General features: G+C 38.7%; 2 protein-coding genes across 3 annotated transcripts; one reads left to right on the top strand and one right to left on the bottom strand.

Moving 5' to 3' along the window:
* Positions 1-1,244: 1,244 nt before the first annotated feature.
* On the top strand, positions 1,245-11,520 carry znf644a (zinc finger protein 644a). The gene is made up of 6 exons (XM_054596318.1): positions 1,245-1,327; positions 4,032-6,555; positions 7,246-7,839; positions 8,396-8,521; positions 10,224-10,326; positions 11,277-11,520. The coding sequence occupies exons 2-6, from the start codon at positions 4,035-4,037 to the stop codon at positions 11,470-11,472; spliced, it is 3,540 nt and encodes a 1,179-aa protein (XP_054452293.1). The 5' UTR covers positions 1,245-1,327; positions 4,032-4,034; the 3' UTR covers positions 11,473-11,520.
* Positions 11,521-12,304: 784 nt separating this feature from the next.
* LOC129089009 (uncharacterized) lies at positions 12,305-18,753 on the bottom strand. Of its 2 annotated transcripts, none has more exons than XM_054596319.1 (11): positions 18,543-18,753; positions 18,297-18,412; positions 17,410-17,500; positions 16,069-16,531; positions 15,809-15,881; positions 15,541-15,607; positions 14,161-14,308; positions 13,921-13,981; positions 13,687-13,817; positions 13,463-13,552; positions 12,305-12,668 (listed from the first exon to the last, which is right to left on the bottom strand). In XM_054596319.1, the coding sequence occupies exons 1-11, from the start codon at positions 18,626-18,628 to the stop codon at positions 12,648-12,650; spliced, it is 1,347 nt and encodes a 448-aa protein (XP_054452294.1). In that variant the 5' UTR covers positions 18,629-18,753; the 3' UTR covers positions 12,305-12,647. The 2 variants fall into 2 exon arrangements, with proteins under 2 accessions (XP_054452294.1, XP_054452295.1); XM_054596320.1 differs by having other exon boundaries at positions 17,410-17,455.
* Positions 18,754-19,431: the final 678 nt, after the last annotated feature.

Below are 19,431 nucleotides of genomic sequence, written 5' to 3'. Positions count from 1 at the left end.
GCTAGGATGCAAATATCAAGCCTCCATATGATTTATCAGTTACATCATAGTTAGCATTAGGTAGTGTGTGAATTAAACTATTCAAGGGATGAAATCATCACTACATTACTACATTGGACAAACAAAAATGTACATTTGTATGTGGCTTTCATATAACCATAACAAGAAATATTTAATAAAGGTAACCTTACTTGTAATTTCAACAGAACTGAATGCTCTACCGAAAAATGTATTTTGCGTCATGAATAATGTAGTAACACTATCTCACAGTAAAATACTTAATTGTGTCAGAACATTTATGGGCTGAAACTAGCTGTGCTAACGTTAGCATCATTCAGACATGAAGATATATTATAAATTATATTGATTTATATATTATACTCCATATTCGCCAGTTTAAGCCTGTAAGCATGTTATCTGTTGTGTGACCTACCTGTGGTCATGAATACATTACAACTCTGCAGATCAGAGCTTAACCCTTGACCCCAGTAGCTACATTGACATTTAATTTAGTGCCTCTTTTATGTTTACGCGCGATTGAGCCTCTCATTTGTAAAAAAAAACTTTATTGATTCGCACATTTACAGTGACAGTAGCGTTACTGTACTTTTTTTTAATTAAAAAATAATGCCTGTAGCTAAATGTTTGCATTAAAATGAATGCATGCCAACTATAACAGATGTTTACTCTGAATTATTTTTTTATTTTCATTGTGTTTTCTGTGTGAAAAACCGGCTGATGAGCGGCTACGAGCACAACAAAGACCAGTGAGAGGACCAGTCATGGGGGCACAGTGGGAACATCTCCCCTGTGTTGGCACACAATGCGCCAATGACAAGGTTCACATAGCAAAACTAAATGCTTTCTTTTAAAAAACTAAAACTGAAGTTTCAATTTATTTTATCAATTAAAACGGCGATTAAACCCCCCCAGCAACCTAAAGAAATCTCCCACTCAAAGGAGATGGTCATTAACTCAGTTTTTTTATTCCTCCTATCTGGAATGTACCATCTCAAATCTTTCGGGGGGACACGGCGCCGACTCGTAACATTACGAGACGATATTAAACGAGCCAATAACTTGCACAACCCTTGAATTATATCTGTCCTTTAAAAATGTTTCTCAATCAAATGCGATCATTGGGGGAGTTGTTTGTTTTGTTACGTTAGAGCGAATTATACGTGCGGTTACCCTCGATAATAAATGATCTGTCCCACACCAGACCACCACGGAAAATGGCGACTGTGAAATAGATGGAAGACGAAAGTAAGAAATTATTCAATGCCGCGTTTAAATTGCGTCCTGTCACCATCCGCACCGCTCGGAGGTAACGTTTGTTTGCTTTTCATTATTCTATTGGTGTCTGTGTGGTGAGTAGCGAGGGACGGTTGTCATTGTCTGTAGTTCAGCCTCAGGAATAGGTTTTGCTGTGGAACAGTCTTATGGAATGGTCTGCAGCTCCAGCGAGCAGCATCCAACAACACAGCGTGACACAAACGCCGAAGATATGCAATGATGCCTTTATGGGACATAGTATAAATGAGCGAATATGCTCTATACGTTGGCACGTTTTGAAACACAACCCAACTACTGTGGGTTTGTATAGCTGAACTACTGTGTTGAAAGTTTTAACTCTGTACAAAATCCACAACCGCTAATCAAAAGCCATTGACGAGGTCCATCTCTATGCAGGCTTGGTGCTGCTGTTAGAAGCACCTCTCTCTCTCTCTCTATATATCTCTCTCTCTCTCTATCTGCCCCAGGAGCATTCACTTGGTATGACACTTTTATTGCCCTTCAAATCCAAGACCCCTCACTCTTGCGACCTTGTAGCGTTGTAAATGGTCACAATTAATCATTTTAGCAACGTGTCATGTATATATTATATTCAGCCACATTTGTTTTGTATTCAATGAATGCTGATTGAGTCAGGAGGATAAGTCTGGTGACATTGTAAGTAACTAGACAATTTAGTTTTGCATCAAAAAAGCACAATCGGGAACTGTAGTTCGTTGGTAACATTAAATATTGGACTTATAAAGGCCCAAATACAACTGTAGTGCCTGTGATATAATCTAAAGCATGCTAAAAGTGGTCATTCTCATCGTAATCCTGATAATGCTTCTCAACCAGCACTGATTTACATTTGCATTTAGGGCTTGAACTAGTCATTACTTTCTTTTTTGATTAATCTGCAAATTGATTGCTTTTTTCGCTCTGACGCTAAAATATCGGAACAGTGAAAAATACCCTTTACAATTTCCTTGAATGTGCTAATTTACAAATTAAGAGCTTATCTTTGATTGAGGGATTGCCTCCAAACGGCTCTCAACATGGCGGCAGCTGAGTCAGCTCTAGCAGCTAACAGTGCTAAGAGCACATACGCTGTAAACAACCGCAACAGTGCTGAAAGAGCTGGCAGTAGCCCCTTCCACACTGAGATTCTGCCATACTGCTGTTAAGAACATCCACCAATAAATCCGGGTTGACATTTGACATTGAACCAAACAACGGCGGCACAATGCCACACCAGTGTGTGAGGCACCCTAGCATCGTGGGAGCAAAAGAGGCCTGACGTTTAACACAACAGTGTCGGTGCTCCGCCAGGCCTGTTGCGCCTTTTCACAAAGATGTCGGTTCAGCTCTGCGACTACATCCGCTCCTGGTCCAGTGGCAGACCGACCATGTCCCCTCATTCCGCCTTCCTACCATTCAGACAGAACAGCGAGGCGGAATAACGGCACAACATTACATACTTACATACATTTTTTAGCCATACCGGCAGCTTCTAGTGCCTTCAATGCTCACTACACCCTACTCTACAATTTTAATTAAACACCACAAACAACCTTTGGACAATTACATGCAGGAACTCTATGTGTTCCACTTAGGCCATTGGTAGGGAAGCTAACGTGGAGCAGGTTAAAGAAATGCTCAGGACTCTGCTCCTTTTCAGTACCACCGGACACATTTTTTCATTTGTGATGTGGTGAAACCCAATCAACCACCCGACCCCCTACCCACGCAGAATTTGGCAGACTCATTTGAAACTTATTTGTGATACGTCAAAAGCAAGTAAAGAAATGTTTCCCTCAAAACGCAATTCACCATGCAGTTTGGTTGTATGGGAACGCAGTATTTAGGAGACAGGGCTGAACCTTCATCTTGCTATGTTTTGTGAATGGCAAACAACATTAATTGAAAATGCAATCAAGGTGTTAAATGGTAAGCTGAACTATGAATCAATTCTTGCGCAGTAGGCATCTATGGCGCAACCAGTGGAACATCTTCTAGATAATCATAAATACAGAAGTGTGGCCAATCATTTTAAGTCTGTCCTGAGGAAAGTGCTAAAGTTTCCTTTCAAGCTAAAGTTTAATTTAGCACTACCCTCGGTACAAAATGGGTTTTACCCACTTAGGAGGCTGAATGAACAAAGAAAAAGCCCCAGCAATCTACCAATGAGATTATAAGATATCTTGTGTGCAAAGTTGACTTCTTCGGGTGGCGATCTAGGGTCATGGAGTGTCAAATTTGCGGAGAATTCCTTAAAGGCCCTGTTGAGATAGACTCGCTTACCATTTCATTCATTTGAATGGAGCTAGTCCCTTGACACAGAGGGCTCCAGCAAAACAACGCAGGGTCATGCAGCAAGGCGCTTTGTTAACCAATCAAACTTTGTAACACAAACGCTGTTTATCTACTGTTTATTTCACAATTGGTATTTACAAAGAATAGTTGCCGCCCTGACACATTTTCAGAGTTGTACAATCCTAAAGTTATAAAGGTAAAATTCCTTTGGAACAAGAATACCACAAAGGGTTATTTTTTTTTTTAAATGTTTCGAACATCGAAAAGCAACAAGCCTACCCAGATCAATTATCTGTTATTGTGAAGAGAAAGATCGGCCATGCCCAAAGTGATAAAGGTTTACAATTTACTCTTGGGATGCTAAAGTGATAACTGCTGGTTTTGTAGTCAAACACTTGTGGTTGAAGATTATCTAAGAAGGACTTACTTTTCTTTTTCAGGTCATGGCAGCTGAAATGTCATGTCTGACAGGTGTTGATGAAGACGACAAAGATGCAGATCCTGAGATCAATGCCCTCACACTCCTGCAAGAGCCAGTGAGAATGGCACAAGATTCAGCCTGTTGCACCGATTCTTTTGGCAAACCTTCTCTGAAACAAAACAGTGTTCTAGATGTTCTGTCAAACACAGATATGTTGTCTCCGGTTGGCCTGGGGAATGGACCTTCCTCGCATCAGGCTACACAAGCCCATGAACTCAACAATATCTCCACAGAGAAAGAGGAGGCAAAGAGCATCACCCCACTAAAAACTGTGCAGGAAATTGATACTGCAGGAATTTGGGGTTTTGATGAAGACTCACCTGAGAACTCATTGGATAATTTTGGTAGTGGCAGTGACCTTCATTGGGACCCTCACAAAGAGTTTATGCAGTTTCTGTGGGAGAACCATGGCGATTCACCTGGTGAGGAGTCTAAAGATGAAGTCCCTTCTGCCAACAGCCAAAGGAGAAGGAAGCGGAAAATGGACATGGTTGTCATGGTGGATCCCTCAGAAGACCTTTACCCTGATCTGAGCCACAAGTCATCTGAGGAATTGTCTGATGCCGAAGACCAAGTAGACTCCATTCCTGTCAGGAAAGTCAGAAAGTCAAGAAAGTTCTCCCAGGCACAGTCGTCACCATCAGCAAAAGTGTCCACGTATCCCAATGGAACTGTAAAGGCCATCAAGGAAATTCTTTACAATGCACCTGCAAGAAACTCACATGAGAACAGTATAGGTCATGGGCTTTCACCATTGAAGGGTAGGCTCACCATAAATTCTCATTCAGAGGAGAAGCCATCATGTTATCCTTGCTCAAAATGTAAGCTCATTTTCAAGAAAGAGCATCATTTGCATCGTCACATGAAGTCTCATGTTGAATCTCCAAATATCTCGCCAAAGCCCTTTATATGCCGAGAATGTGGACAGTCCTTCAGACAAAGTGTTTCGCTTATTGAGCACATGTCCATCCACAAAGAGAAAACGGCAAGACTTACTGAGGAGATCAAAAGCGTGAATGATAAGAAGAAAGAGGACAAAAAGAAGCTATTCTGCCCTCAGTGCGCTTTTGTTACAAACTGCCCAAACACATTTGTTCAACATGCTAAAACACACGAGAAGGACAAGAGAAAGTTTAGATGTGACAAATGTAGCTTCAGGACAATGAGTGAGACGGATCTTAGGAGACATAACATTATGCAGCATACTGTTATTACTGTTAGAAAGCAAATCCAGAATGATGACTCTGAAACTTTCTCCTGTAACATTTGTTCTTATAGAGCTTTTAGCAAAAGTGTTTTTAAGAATCACCTCCTGCGTCGCCATCAACAAACTTTAGAGGAAAACGAAGCTGAACAGCGTATTGAGAAAAATGCACAACCATCTAGGGAGCAGCACATGCCTACTACTAAAACTTCTGTAGAAGATGCACAGATAACATCTAAAATCTCTATAAAAAATCTGATCCCCTTTAAAAGAGCTAGTTCACCTAGGGACTCCAATGACATTTCAGACTTATTCAAAAATAACAAGATTAAGAGAGGTATCAAGTCTCAACTATCAGAGTCAAAGCTGGACAAATCTATAAATGTTCTCCTGTCCCGACAAAGACATGGAAAGAAAACTCCAGAACAGAGGAAGGAAAGCAATAATTTTAGAACATATATTCAGGATTCTGAAGGTGACAATGATGGCTCTGATCAGTTGCCAGGAACATTGACTATCAAGGTTGAAGATTCAGCTTCATCCCCAAATGGCCATAGGATGACATCCAATGCCGCCGAAATAGATCAGTCAACAGTCAGAAAGTCACCGTCTAAAAGGAAGATGTCCACCCCATATCGCAACACCTCTGACCAAGATTCATGCTTCATCTTACCAAAACCTCTGCCAAGTCCCAAGAAAATGAACCAAGAAGAAGACGAAGAAGAAGACGAAGAAGAAGAAGACGAAGAAGAAGACGAAGAAGAAGAAGAAGAAATGTCAGACTATCAAGAAAAAGACATTTTCCAGTTCAACGATTCAGAGTCAGACACTGATCTTTTTGACAATGGTATCAAAAAAGAAAAACAAAACATAATTTATACCTATAGCAGAAGAATGTCCATGAGGGGGGCTCTGCAGGCCTCTAAAAGGCTATTCGAGAAAATAAAGACTGAAGAGCAAGACCAAACTAACCCTGAAATCAAAGAAGAATGCATAGAAACAGAAGTCTTCCAAGAAGCCATTGACTCCCACCAAATACCAATGAGTGAAGACTTCACAGAGGATTTTGATTTAGAGTTGGAATCTAACAAGAACTGTCCATACTGTCCTGCAGTCTTTGAGTCGGGTGTTGGATTGTCCAATCATGTCCGAGGGCATCTTCATAGGGTGGGACTGAGCTACAATGCACGCCATGTAGTGTCTCCTGAGCAGGTGGCTTCTCAAGACAGGAGGCCACGAATTCGCCGAAAGATTTCAGCGTTCCGGAGATTGAAAAAAGGTAATTGCGTACTTATTGCATGTTCTTCTAATAAAGGGAATCAATGCTTTATTACAACTTGGCTTATATTTTTGTGACTCCGGCCATCAGCTCCATATGTTATTATTGAGCATTAAAGTTAAAAAGTAATCGCTAAGATTTTGGAACGTGGCATCAACTCTAAAAATAGGTTCACTTGGGCAACAAACATTAAGGCAATCGGACAATCATACAGGTTGTAAACAAACCCTAGATTAGTTAGTTCTTTAGATGAAAGATAAGAACTAACAGTAAACTTGGTATTGTCCCTCAGTTTACTAAACTGACATCTTAAGTCAATTATTACCTAATGTACTTAGCATAGTTGTGCACACTTAGTTTTTTCTAAGAAATGAAAGATTATTAGGGACATTCTTGTTGTGCTAACTTTCGGTTGTACATCCAATTGAAATTGTAACTATTCTGAGCAAACTCGGCTTGTTATCGTTTGTTGCCCTATTTAACCTCTTTTTAGCCATCTATGCAAGTCCAATTCCTAACAACCATTTGGTGAGTTCATTGTACTCACTACCAATTAAACCAATGGACACGGGCAGCAAAAATAGAAGCTTTTAACTGTAGTTATCTTTTATATGTACTTAAAAAGTTCAAATTTATCATATTGTACTATATTGTATTGTTAACGTTTTCTGTTTGTTTAATTTTTTTCAGCGTTACAGCTGGAGTCAGAATCTGAGACTGTGAAGAGCATTCACTCCTGTCCGTTATGTGGGGACTCATTTGATAACAGGACTGGACAGTCCAACCACATAAGAGGCCACCTCAAAAAGCTTGGTAAAAGTTTTGCAACAAAAAACAAATCTCCTTTATTTTTACTCCGGGAGTTGATGCGCGACAAGAAGGAATTCCAGCGTGCACTTCAAATTCTGGGAAAGAAACGGAACCATTTCCAATATGGTGCTTCACCAAAGGTGTCCAATGTTGATTGTTTCACGCCGCCACCCATTGGAATCCCAAAAAGTAATTCTTTTTCAAGCGTTTGCGCTGATGCCAGACCACTGATGCACACGTTTTCTTTAATGGAAATGGAATCTGAAAAAAAACAACTAGAGACTAAGTTGGATGTCAAAAATTCACTCTCGGGGACGACTGCCTTGATAGGAATTCTGAAGAAGAGGAAGTGTCAGGAAGACGGCAGAATAAAGGGGTCTTCTCAGATGTCAAGAAACTTGTTAGCAGTTTCCTCTAACAGTGAGCACTGTTCAGGATCAAGATTTGCATCTTCACTGCCAAAATCGTTATGCGGTAAGTAACTTCCTCAGTAGTAAGAAAAAGACTAAAAGTGGAATTCTCCACTTTGAAATGTTCTGATCAATTTATTAAGGTCTATAAGAATCCTGTAATCCTCTTGATATAATTTATTGTCAGAAAATTATGTTGAATATCTCTAATATGATAATAGTAAATCTAATGGCAACTTACTATACAAAAATGTATTTAACTTGAAACAAGAAACATTAACATCTATAGCAGTTGTTTTGAGCAAATATCTGAGAACTGATCATCAGATCTTATGTGTTGTTAAAGTAAGGTGTCATCAGCGTAAAGGCATAGAATGACTTATCATTATTATCAGAATATCATCATTTTTGTCTTATCTAATAACCTTAATAGCCGATTAGCAGAAATGATACATTCCTAGTTTATTAGATGGAACAAAGCCATGTTTAAATACATTTCTTAATCTTACACTGTGGGACTTTTATAAATTGTAAACTTTCCAAATAAAGGGACAACTAAGCATGACCTTATTTATGATTTAACTTATTGTTTTTTCTTTGTATTTTGTGTCTTTTTACAGAGAAAGGTGAATTCAACAGGAAGGTGTGCTTCCACTGCAATGCAACTTTCCACAGTGGAGTTAGCTTGTCTAATCACCTACGGGCATATACAAAACGAAAAAGGAATTCCTTACTTGAGGGAAACAGTAAGTGTCATCAGCAACAGTTTAAGTTGAAGACAATGAAAACATCCATTTCAAGAGCATAGTATCAATCTGTGGTACAATAATCCACAAGCAGTGTTTTGATTAATTAATTGGTTTTAGTGAGTTAAATCACATTTATTTCTAAAAAGTTAGTGCCAGTGTTGATGTGTGACCATTTTTCATCAAATCAAAAATTTGGTCTTGTGCAGAAGTAAATGTTCCCCCCATCTTCGACCCTGAGGATCCACTTCTGATAGTGGTATCTCTGGGTTGGTTGTGTGTTTCAACTAACACAATTGTTAATATTTGGGAGGTGGGAAAACCAGTGAAGGTTCTCATCCTTGTTGCTGCAACGGCGACTCATACTACTTGAAACCTCTATGAATGTACTTGAACGCTCTAGCAAAATAGATTTTTCAAAACAGACAGAACGTATCGGAGTTCTTCAAATTCTCAGACTGGGAAATTTGTCAAAACTGGCCCAAAAATCCACACACATATGGACCAGCCTTTAGGCATAGAAAGACATATTTTTTTTATATCAACTTTCTTAAAGGATTACATGGGAAGTTTTTACTTAAACAACCACAGTTATGTCTACATTCAGTTTCTCATCAACGCACATCCTGTTTATCCTAGAGGCCTGAATATGTATTCAGTAGATTTCCTTACTCATAAATCAGTATTTTATGTCAAAACATGCGTTTTTTTTATTTATACTGTCTAGCTAGCAGTCTTTTTTCTTCGCCCACCACTTACTTATTGTAGCAAAGGCATATTAACATACGAAGAGTCAGTTCATCCTACTGCTTGTTTTAAGTTGCTATGCAGAAAGTTGCAGATTTTCATTAATCCTTGACTGACCTTTGAAAAATGATATTCATTTTATGGGAAAAGGTAAACAGCAGTGTGTCTTTACAGAAATTATTTCCCAGTTACTCAGGACAATTATTATAACTTTTCATCACAGTTCATTACAATCTCAATAAACCAAGGAGACTTTTCAGCCATTACTTCCTAGCTCCATCTTCTGACCAAAAACCTGTTAATCTGATCAGGCATGCTGGAGGTAAATCCTTCCTACCCAGTTGTACCTGCGTAACTTGGTCATTGCTTCTGTTCTTGGAAAAACTCAATTCAGCTCCACTTTGTAGTCATGAACGCAGAAATCTCTGACTGATATCTTTAAAAAAGCTATCGCCAAAGCTGTCTGTGGGGCCAGATACCACATGAGGTTGTGATGTCCAAATTATAGTTATAATTAGTGTACCAGTGGTTATTTGTGTCCTCCCAAAGGTAAGGATCCAGAAGGGCATCAGCAAGTAAGATATTGCAAAGATTTTAATTGTGGAGCTTGGTGGGTGCATCTGTTGGAGGAGCGACCTCTTTTCCTTCGGTCACAGATCATCACACTCATATCTTGGGCCTTGTTTCAAAACTACACTGGATTGGGAAGAAACACAGGGCAAGACCACTCACCTCACTGTCACAAGACGAAAACACGAGTATGAATAAAGTGAAGGCTTATAAGGTCCAGACATCCAAACTGATTGATTTATTGAACAAAAAAACCCATCACTGAACAACATCCTAACCTTTTAGTGGTTATCATATACTTTGTGGCCATTTAAAATGTTCAATTAGCAAGGATGTGCTTTAATCTCATAGGTAGTAAAGTAATAAAGTTAATTCTGTCTTTCAGCATTCGACTGCAAAGCAAGGAGGCAACGCTCAAGGCCTGGCTCAAAGAAGAAGACACTGCCCTTACCACAAACTCCAGAGGAAATGTACAGGCTCACCTGCAGGTAATGCTTGTATTCCGTGTAAAGTATACTCGTAGTCTTTTAAAATGGTGGATAATATTGCATCTGCAGTCCAACACACTTCAACAGCGAGTGTTGCCCAGTGGCCATGGGTAACCACATTTGGAACCCTGTCAAATGTTTGTTTTGGTCTATTTGCTTCTGTTGCTAACCACTTTATTTATAAAACCAAAACTGCCCAGATGACTGAGTGGCTCTATGGATGTAACCCCAAAATGGTGAAACCGACTATAAGTCACAAACGATCATTGTGATGATCTTGAATTGTAAAATAACGGCTGAACCAACACTGTCATAACTAAATCTAAACAGAGGGAGCAAAACAGCAGAGGCCCGGTAACAAAAATAGGTTGCACAGACTTTTATAGTAAGTTGACAATTAACACCAAATTTTGCTAAATGACCACTGTACATAATGTTAGTAGTAGTTGTCTTAATAAAACAAGTAGCATTTGTTTTATACAGTTTGTCTAAAATATAAAATGGAGAAAAAGCTAATCTAAACCATCTAAACCACCTAAGCAATGTGTTTAGTGAAATTCAGATTTTGGCTGGCTTTTTTTTAATTTTTTACTCTTATTTATGTGCACCAATGGAAGCATTGGAATTATAAGAAAGTGTGAATGGCTTGTTGAAATGTCATAAGTGTTGGAGGCATTCGATCATAAACCAAATTAATATTTAAAATAAAAAAATGTACCTGATGGTGGCACTAGATAAAAACATTAAGGCATCACCAAAGTTATTGCAATTAATCCTAATGGGGGACATAGCTGTCAGTACAGCTTTTTATGGCATCAAATAATTTAAGTCTGGATCAAAGTGTTGCAACCACCCTCAGACCAGTAGTGCTATCCCTAGACATGCTGTCAGCATGGCTCTAAACCACTGCGTGTTGGTCTATTATTATCAATCTCTTCTCCTCTGTACAGGTTCTGTGACCTCGTCTTCCAGGGTCCCTTGTCGGTCCAGGAGGACTGGATTAAACATCTACAGAGACACATTATGAACACTAGTGTCCCTCACACTGGGCTAGGCATGGTAGAGGTCACATTGCTGCCCACTGACCCCTCAACTCTCAAGACTGACCAAGACAGCTCTCTGACAGCCACACATGCTGCTTCATGAAGCCAATGGGGACCTTTTTAGATTTCACTGACCTGTTTGTGTATGTACATTGGATGTTCTTTCACTCTTCTTTTTTCAATGAAATACTGGCCAAAAGTACAATATTGCTCAACGATGGAGATATTGTGCATGTTTGACCAGATGGAAAAAGTGAATTATTTTGGATATTATTACTTTTTTCTGTTTTTACATGGTCCCATTTTTTTGGAAATACAATTCCAAATGGACGGACTGTTTCTTGTTTTATGCAGTAATGTAGTGTGGAATCCATTTCTAATGAAGACAACTTTTACCTCAGATTTCTCATGGTTTGAGTCCGTTTTTGTCAACATTTGGGAGCACCTCTCGTCTGTATCAATATTCACATTTAAAAGATACATAGAATCATGTTTCTTTTGCATTGCAACACGTTTAAATCCAAGCCCACAGCCTCTGTTTTCAGGCCAGAGTTGGTGAGATAAATTGGACTGAAAATGATGGCACTTGAAAGCTCAGTTAACAGTTAAAGGAATTATGAGTGGAAACGTGAGCTACTGTACAAGAACAAAAGAAAAATGTCTGCAAACTTGTAATGCATAGAAAGTGTTTTATAGTATTTTAAAAACTGCATTGTTTCTAATACAAATTCAAAACTGATGGTGGTTAAGAAAAAAACACTTCGCACAACCAGTGCTGACAAAGCCCTTCCTACATGTCACCTATATTTAATGTTTAAATATACTGTTTTCAAATAATTTTATTTTAAATGTACTATATCACACAGATACAATGCTTAAAACATTTGTGTTGTTCTAAATAAAATAAAGAAAGAAACAAGTTGACTTTTTCCGCTCATTTTTTTTCACACAAATTATAAAACATTGAATCTGTAAATTTAGAAAATGACACACTGACCAAATGGTGATGACCTGGGAGAACTATAGATAACGTTAATAACAATAATATGTAAAATGACATGATGTGTGTACAAAGATACAAGAAAATCCATATTGTGTGAACAAACCTATATTCAAGATGACTCCTTTTTATTCAGACAAAACCCGAATGACACAATCAACATACTTTCTAAGCAATATACTGTACATTAGTGCAGCCGCAGCATTTATGTGTGGCTGTGATTGATGTTTAAATCAGCCCCTCAAAAACTATATTTTGGAGTCTTCCAATGATTTCCATCATTCAAATGGGCTGCCACCCTGAAAGAAAAGAAAACATTAAGGAATCTGATAGCTGCATCTGAAGAGTTTGATGTAGTCCAAATGCAGACCATTTTAATAGCAAATACTAGTGCTACTAATCATGTCAAGTGTACTAAGGCTGAAAACTAACATTATTTAAAAGGTGCAGTCAGAGATTCTAACCCCTGTGTTCATACACAGCCTTGCATCTGTATATGGGAAACGGGGCCTTCATGCTTGTGCAGAGGACAACAGAAGGCCATAGATAGATGTATAAATATATGGTCTACTGTATGAATAGAAAGGCCTTGGGAGAGAGAGAGTCGGTATATCTATTATTAGTAGTTGTTTGTGTGTTCCAGTCTCTCTCCAGAATCGCTGACTGCATCTTTAAGGTAATCATGTAAGTCATCTTATTTTATTATTTTTAGACGATTTGGAAACATTTGTTTGCTTTTACCTGTATTCAATGCATTGACCTCATAAATAAGGGAGAAAATACAAAATAAAACTGAATTGTACCCAAGCAGTCCCTAGTTCAAGTGCCAAATGTACACAAATGTAAACAAATGAAATGAAAGTGATAATGCTCCTATTAACTTCAGGAGATTAATCAAGTTATACATGAAATAATAAGTAGGAGAATTATCTACTAAATTAAATAGGTATATTTGGTGTGCAAATTCTTAATTGCAGGTAATATTAATCAAGTAAGTTCCACCCTGTTTTTCCTAGGCTCCGTTCTATTTGGTCATTGTCCATGATGCCATTACTTGTACTGTGTTTGAAATGTTTGGATTCTTGCAAAATACCTTCAGGAAGTGCTCAAACTGAGGTTTCAGCTCCTTCATCATGGTTTCTGCTTTGTCAAGGCAAGAGCGTCTCTGCTGCACCTGAAACTCCTTCAGGAAATCAATCAACATTATGATCAGTATCAGTTGAACTCAGACCTTCTAGGGCCAATGTTGAATAAACAAATAATGAAAAAAGAGATAAAAAAAAAATATTGTGTTATTCTACTTCACAGCAGTGTTACCTTTACGTTGGTGTAGTGTTCCTGAGAAGTAATGTGAGTGTGCACTGAAGATACAGATGTGGATACGAAGACACTGCAAGCTGCACAGTGGAACATTTCAATCTTTGTCATGTGGTCGTTTTCCTGCAGAGCTGACAAAACAGAGTTCAGGCTGTATTAAGACTTTGTTTGTCTCGAATAGAAAAAACTGTTACAAGACAGAGTGTATATTTTCCAGTTATAAAATATATTTACCTTCAAGTGCACCATCCTCTATGGCTCGGCTGCACTGATGGCTTTTATACAGCATGACTTCCTATAGTGATACAAAAAAAAACTTCCATCACCATCCAGGCGCACCAATATTTGTTAATGTTTTCTATGTTATTGATATATATATATATATAAAAACCATTTGGAAGAAGTAGGACATAGCTGCCCAGATTAGGGATGAACAGGATGTACAGTATTAAACCATACTATGTATTATCTTACCTGTATGAAGGCTATAGCCAGATCATCATAATTATTCTGCTGCTGGATGTGCTCCAGGGTGTCCCAGTGACTCTTGCTCTCCAAGTGATCCTCCAGCTCCTGACCATTGGCTAACTCAACATCACAAAGGTCACAAGTGATGGGGCTCCTTAAAGAAAAACGGAAAACAAAAGTGTTGCAGAAAATTAAAAGGTCCCATATTGTCTTCTTCATTATAAAGCAGGTCGAGGTGCTATATAAATACTGTGAATGCTCAAAATGCTCAATCCATGGAGAAATGCACACAGCCATTACTCAGAAACTGTGCCTTTAAATGAGCAGTCAGGACTTCCATAAGGTTGTGATGCCTATACTATACAGTCACCGGTAGAAGTGCTGCTAAACTCCTTGTAGTTGACTCGCTAGTGAGTCTCTGGCTGCAGTGATGCTGTGAAAACTGGACTTTTTCATGTTAACCAGAATTACAAGTATGTACCTGAAAATGAGCATAATATCTCTCCTTTAACTATTCATCAACCAAAAAGCAGACTTTTAAATGGCCTAAAGTCCCCATACAAGCTCAAAGTGACAACCGTTTGTAAGACCAACTAAGAAACAAAAGATTCTTAAATTAGAGTCACAAGAGTTAAGTTTAAACATCCATATCAGGTTATAAAGCTGAATTTAAACAAACTCCCATTGACCAAATAGGAATGACCAACAGTGATGCTTGTTTCCAGAGTAAGTTGAAGCTTCCCAACCACAGTGGCTCACATGTGTAGGACAAAAACAAGGAGCCAGCAAAGTTGTAAGACATTGGAATGAAATGTTATTAGTTTGCACAATGCTGACTATGTTCTCTCTCTCACCTTGGTCATTCACTCAACTGTACCACAATTTGTTTTTAATCGCAATGACTGACATATTTTATTTACATCTACACTGAGCTATCCAAGCGACTTTGAACAAGACATTTCTGGAGTTTATTCAATCTGGGCAATAAGATTAACATTTTAGCTGATGACAGCTAATAATTAGCTCAGCATAGGAACACAGTTGTGTGGATTTCTTCTTCTTGACAATATACTAGGGATAAATCCTGATAATCTCAGGACTGCACCCACAGCAACAGCTGATGCTGCACTTCAAGTTACTGGGACTGACTTTGGCTTGTGTGCAAACAACAGTGAAGTATCATCTTTCTATATTGGTTAAGGCTCTACATTTATGCCACAAGTTAGTTCTGCACAATTTTATTCTAACTGTATCAGAGGACGATGTGAAACATGATGAAAATGTGAACGTGGTTGTCCTTGTTGATGCTATGGCCAGTGACTGTGATGTGAATACTCTACATGTAACATCTTTAAACAATCACGCATGAGTATCTTTGGTTCTTACCTGTCCATTATTATATCTACGTTGCTCTTTCTTGGCACCTCTGTGGAAAGTGGTATTTGTTCCTGTCCTGTGGAACAATATTATACAAATAATTATTATTGGGCTAACAGAGGAAATACATAAATAAAATGAAGTACTGCTTTGCTCATTCAAAAACGATTCTTGGGTTTTCAAAAAATACTCTCAAGACGCTGCATTTAAAAAAAAAAAAAAAAAAAATGTCCATGCAATATTTCTCCTATATTTATATTACCTTTACTAAATTTACCTGTTCCCAAGTATTTCAACTGTTGATAGTCCTGCTGTAACCTGGGTGGGGATAATCTAACAGTAGTGTTCATCTACAAAGGAGAGAATGGGCTTTAATTAGTAGCAAGTATCAGAGTGTTATCCCTGTAAATTAATAAAAGAGTACGACAAACAGACCCAGCACCTGTATTAGTTTACCACAGAACGCTAACGGTATAAATATTATAATTCAGAAAACAAACATGACAACTGTCGTATTTTCAGTCTTAATGGCAATACCTCTCTTTGGTATTCTGGGATTATTATCCTCTCCACCCCGTTGGTCCTCTGTCCTCCATAAAATGCAGGAAACTGTTGGGCGGAGGAGGCGTGAATAAGCATGTCAGGGCTACAGACCATCTGGTCCAGATGTCTACTTATGGTGGTAAAACCCAGTCGATCAAGTGATTCAGTGTTGAGGCTATAAGCCTGTCGTTCATGCAGTCTATGACCTAGACTGAGACCCTGACTCTGGGTGGGTCTGGTTTCAGGGCTAGAGTCCTGTCTGTGGAGGGGTTGGCCCAACGAATCAGAGTAGCATGATGCCCAGCGGCGTTTTTTACGTAAATCTGTACTTGGAGACGAACACTGGCGTCCCAGTTTGTAATCCTGATCAGGTGGGGACTTGTTGTGGTCTTGGGCACGTAGCATCTCGTGTTCAGAGTCTGACGAGAGTGGGTCGTAAGGATCATACATCTCAACCCTGAGAGAGACAGATGAGATAAAATAATAATCCTTTATTAGTCCCGCAGCGGGAAAATTTACAAGAGGGATTAGTATGTGTGTGTGTGTTATGCTATATACTAATACATAGATCATTTATGAGGGCATGATACAATATTTAACAAACAATAACAATGCACATTTAGTGAATTGTGTCCATCTTTTTAAGCTCACACTGAGGCACTGCATCTTCCCTGCCACTTGCACTCTTACCTCAATGTGTCACCTGGAATAATACTTAACGAGGTCAGCTTCCAACAGGACATATCTCAGCACAAGTCACTACAAGAAACGGTTGAAGGCTCAAAAGTGGGAGGTCCTTGATTGTACCGACAGGAGACGTCATTCTCTAACTGACACTTTAGTTCACATTGTTCATGACAACTTATATATTTACTATTAATTAAATTCAAAACGTTGCATAATGTGACAGGAATGTATGGATGACATAAATGTATATAACACATACACATATGAGATATATATATATATATATATATATATATATATATATATATGACAAAATGGAACACAGCAAATTGGTGCTGATGCAAGAGAATGTTGTTATTGATATAATGATTTGAGTACCGCCATGGTTCGAGATCATTCCAGCTGTGTTTCATGCTTCTTTCATTCGCCATGAGTGCCGAAAGGAGTTCCGCAAAGGACACGTATGTGTTTCCCTGCTAATGGCTCTTCCGACAAGATGTATTTTAGGAATTGGGACAATCCTTTGAGATGTAACACTGAGATTGATTTTCAGGCCACCAGACAAAGGATCGAGAAACGAGGCAGCGCATAATAGAGAAATGAGAAAGGCCCCTGTCAGTATACTGTAGACATCACTGAGTGTCTTACCTTTGTGAACTGTCCGTGCTTTTGTCCAGAGAGTCATCTTGTTTTCCTAATGGTTTGAATGAAGTCTTCCATTTATCAGCAGAACGTTTCACTGTTTAATTCAAAAGGTAAATAGCAATGGAGACAACTTATTTTGACAGACTGGTCAGATCCTATAGCTAAAGGATTACAGTTAGCTTTACCTACAGCTAACTAACAATAAACTAAAGCAAGCTGTATTTCCGTTGACCTTTATTTGTTACTAGGACAAGAATTAACACAATAATCCCTAATGATGACTTGGAAAAGTAATCTAAAGACAGCTTTCCCTACAGTTTCAGGCAGAGATTGGTTTCAATTGATTTCTGTATGAAATCAAAATTGATCAGCAGACTTGCCAAAGTTATGAAATGCATCAAGTGAAATCTGCATTAATTTTGGCCAGCTTTACCTTAATATTGCATGCTAATGCAGCTATAGCGCATACTGAAATTTTGGGGAAAATGCATTGGATTTATCTTTTAACAACAGACTGGGGCAATCTAGTGGGCCTGGGGTTCAAGTGCAAGGCTCCCTTCCTCTCTGCCCTCATTTCCTGCCATCTCTTTACAAGTAACTCTTTAATAAAGGCTAAAATAGCCCAAAAATATGAAAAAAAAATGATAAATTAATTAATTGTGATGAATTGCTGTCTGTGAAAGAATTTCCACATCAAACAGAAATGAATCAAACCAGGTAATAATTGTAAACAACACAGCAGCATGATTTGCTGAATGGTTAGTTGAACTGTCAAATCCAAGTAATGTTAGGCACATGATCTGAGACATGCTAAAGCTGGTGCATGGCCTCATGTGGGGATAGTCCTGAGAGCCTGTTTCCAGGTGTGCTTCAATGTCCACTGAGGTTACCTGCAGGTTTCTGGGCTGGTTGTGTCTGAGCAGCCGCGTCAGAAATACTGTTGTTTGTGTTGTTTGATAGCTTCAGTGGGATCTGGAGCATCGCTGCTTTGAAGTCCTGGGGTATTCTGTTTATCACAGAAAAACAGCTGGACATGAATGCTAACAACAACAAACCAGGAGAGCAAACCTAGCTAGTTTAGCACTGTGTACCATTAGCTTTAGCTACACACAGAACAGACACCGAGTCAACGTTACCTTCCGGGTGGAGGCTGCATGGACCCCGGTGCTCCTCCTTTAGAAAGCACTGAAGGGTTCAACGCAGAGTTATTCTGACGATTCATTATCTGGATGCTTCATAAGAGCACATGTAGCATTCAGGATGTGCAGCTCGGTCACCCTGCTGGTGAACAAACAAACGGCCTCTTCCGACAGATGGCAGCACACCACAATACATGATGGACCTGGAGCTGCACCTCTCTACTGATCCAGATACTAACACCTGTATGCAAGTGTCCTAAACAGATAGATTAGCTTCGGGGCCCCCATTAAACCCCTTTTCAATTAGTCTTCCTGCATTAAGTACAGTTTGTTTCTGTACGAAAGGCTTCATTATGTACTAAATAATTGAAATAGCACAAACCAGTTGTCAAGTTTTATGTCTTCCAGGTTCCTGAAAAAGGCCTCAAAGGACCCAGATTATCTGTGTCTGTCGGTTAAATTTATTAATTGTACAGTACCAGTCAAAAGTTTGGACACACCTTCTCATTCAATGGTTTTTCTTTATTTTATTTTTTATTTGTTTCTACATTGTAGATTAATATTGAAGACATCCAAACTATGAAGGAACACATATGGAATTATGTGGTAAACAAACAAATACTCAACAAATATTTTAGATTCTTCAAAGTAGTTGAATGAGAAGGTGTGTCCAAACTTTTGACTGGTACTGTATATGTTTGAGAATATGTACCACTAGAGTAAAATTTCAGATGAACTAGTCACAGCCATAAAGTGGTCCTGCATAAGTCTGTCTTGTCTACCTGTATATCCCTAAATTAATTTGTGGTTAACTAATTTAACACAAATAGGGGGTCACTAGTGGCTCACATTTTATTTCTGAGCCCCCAGTGGATTAATCTGGTCA

Source organism: Anoplopoma fimbria, chromosome 3, assembly GCF_027596085.1.
Source record: "Anoplopoma fimbria isolate UVic2021 breed Golden Eagle Sablefish chromosome 3, Afim_UVic_2022, whole genome shotgun sequence".
Lineage (NCBI taxonomy): Eukaryota > Metazoa > Chordata > Actinopteri > Perciformes > Anoplopomatidae > Anoplopoma > Anoplopoma fimbria.
This window is presented reverse-complemented; position numbering and strand designations above follow the sequence as displayed.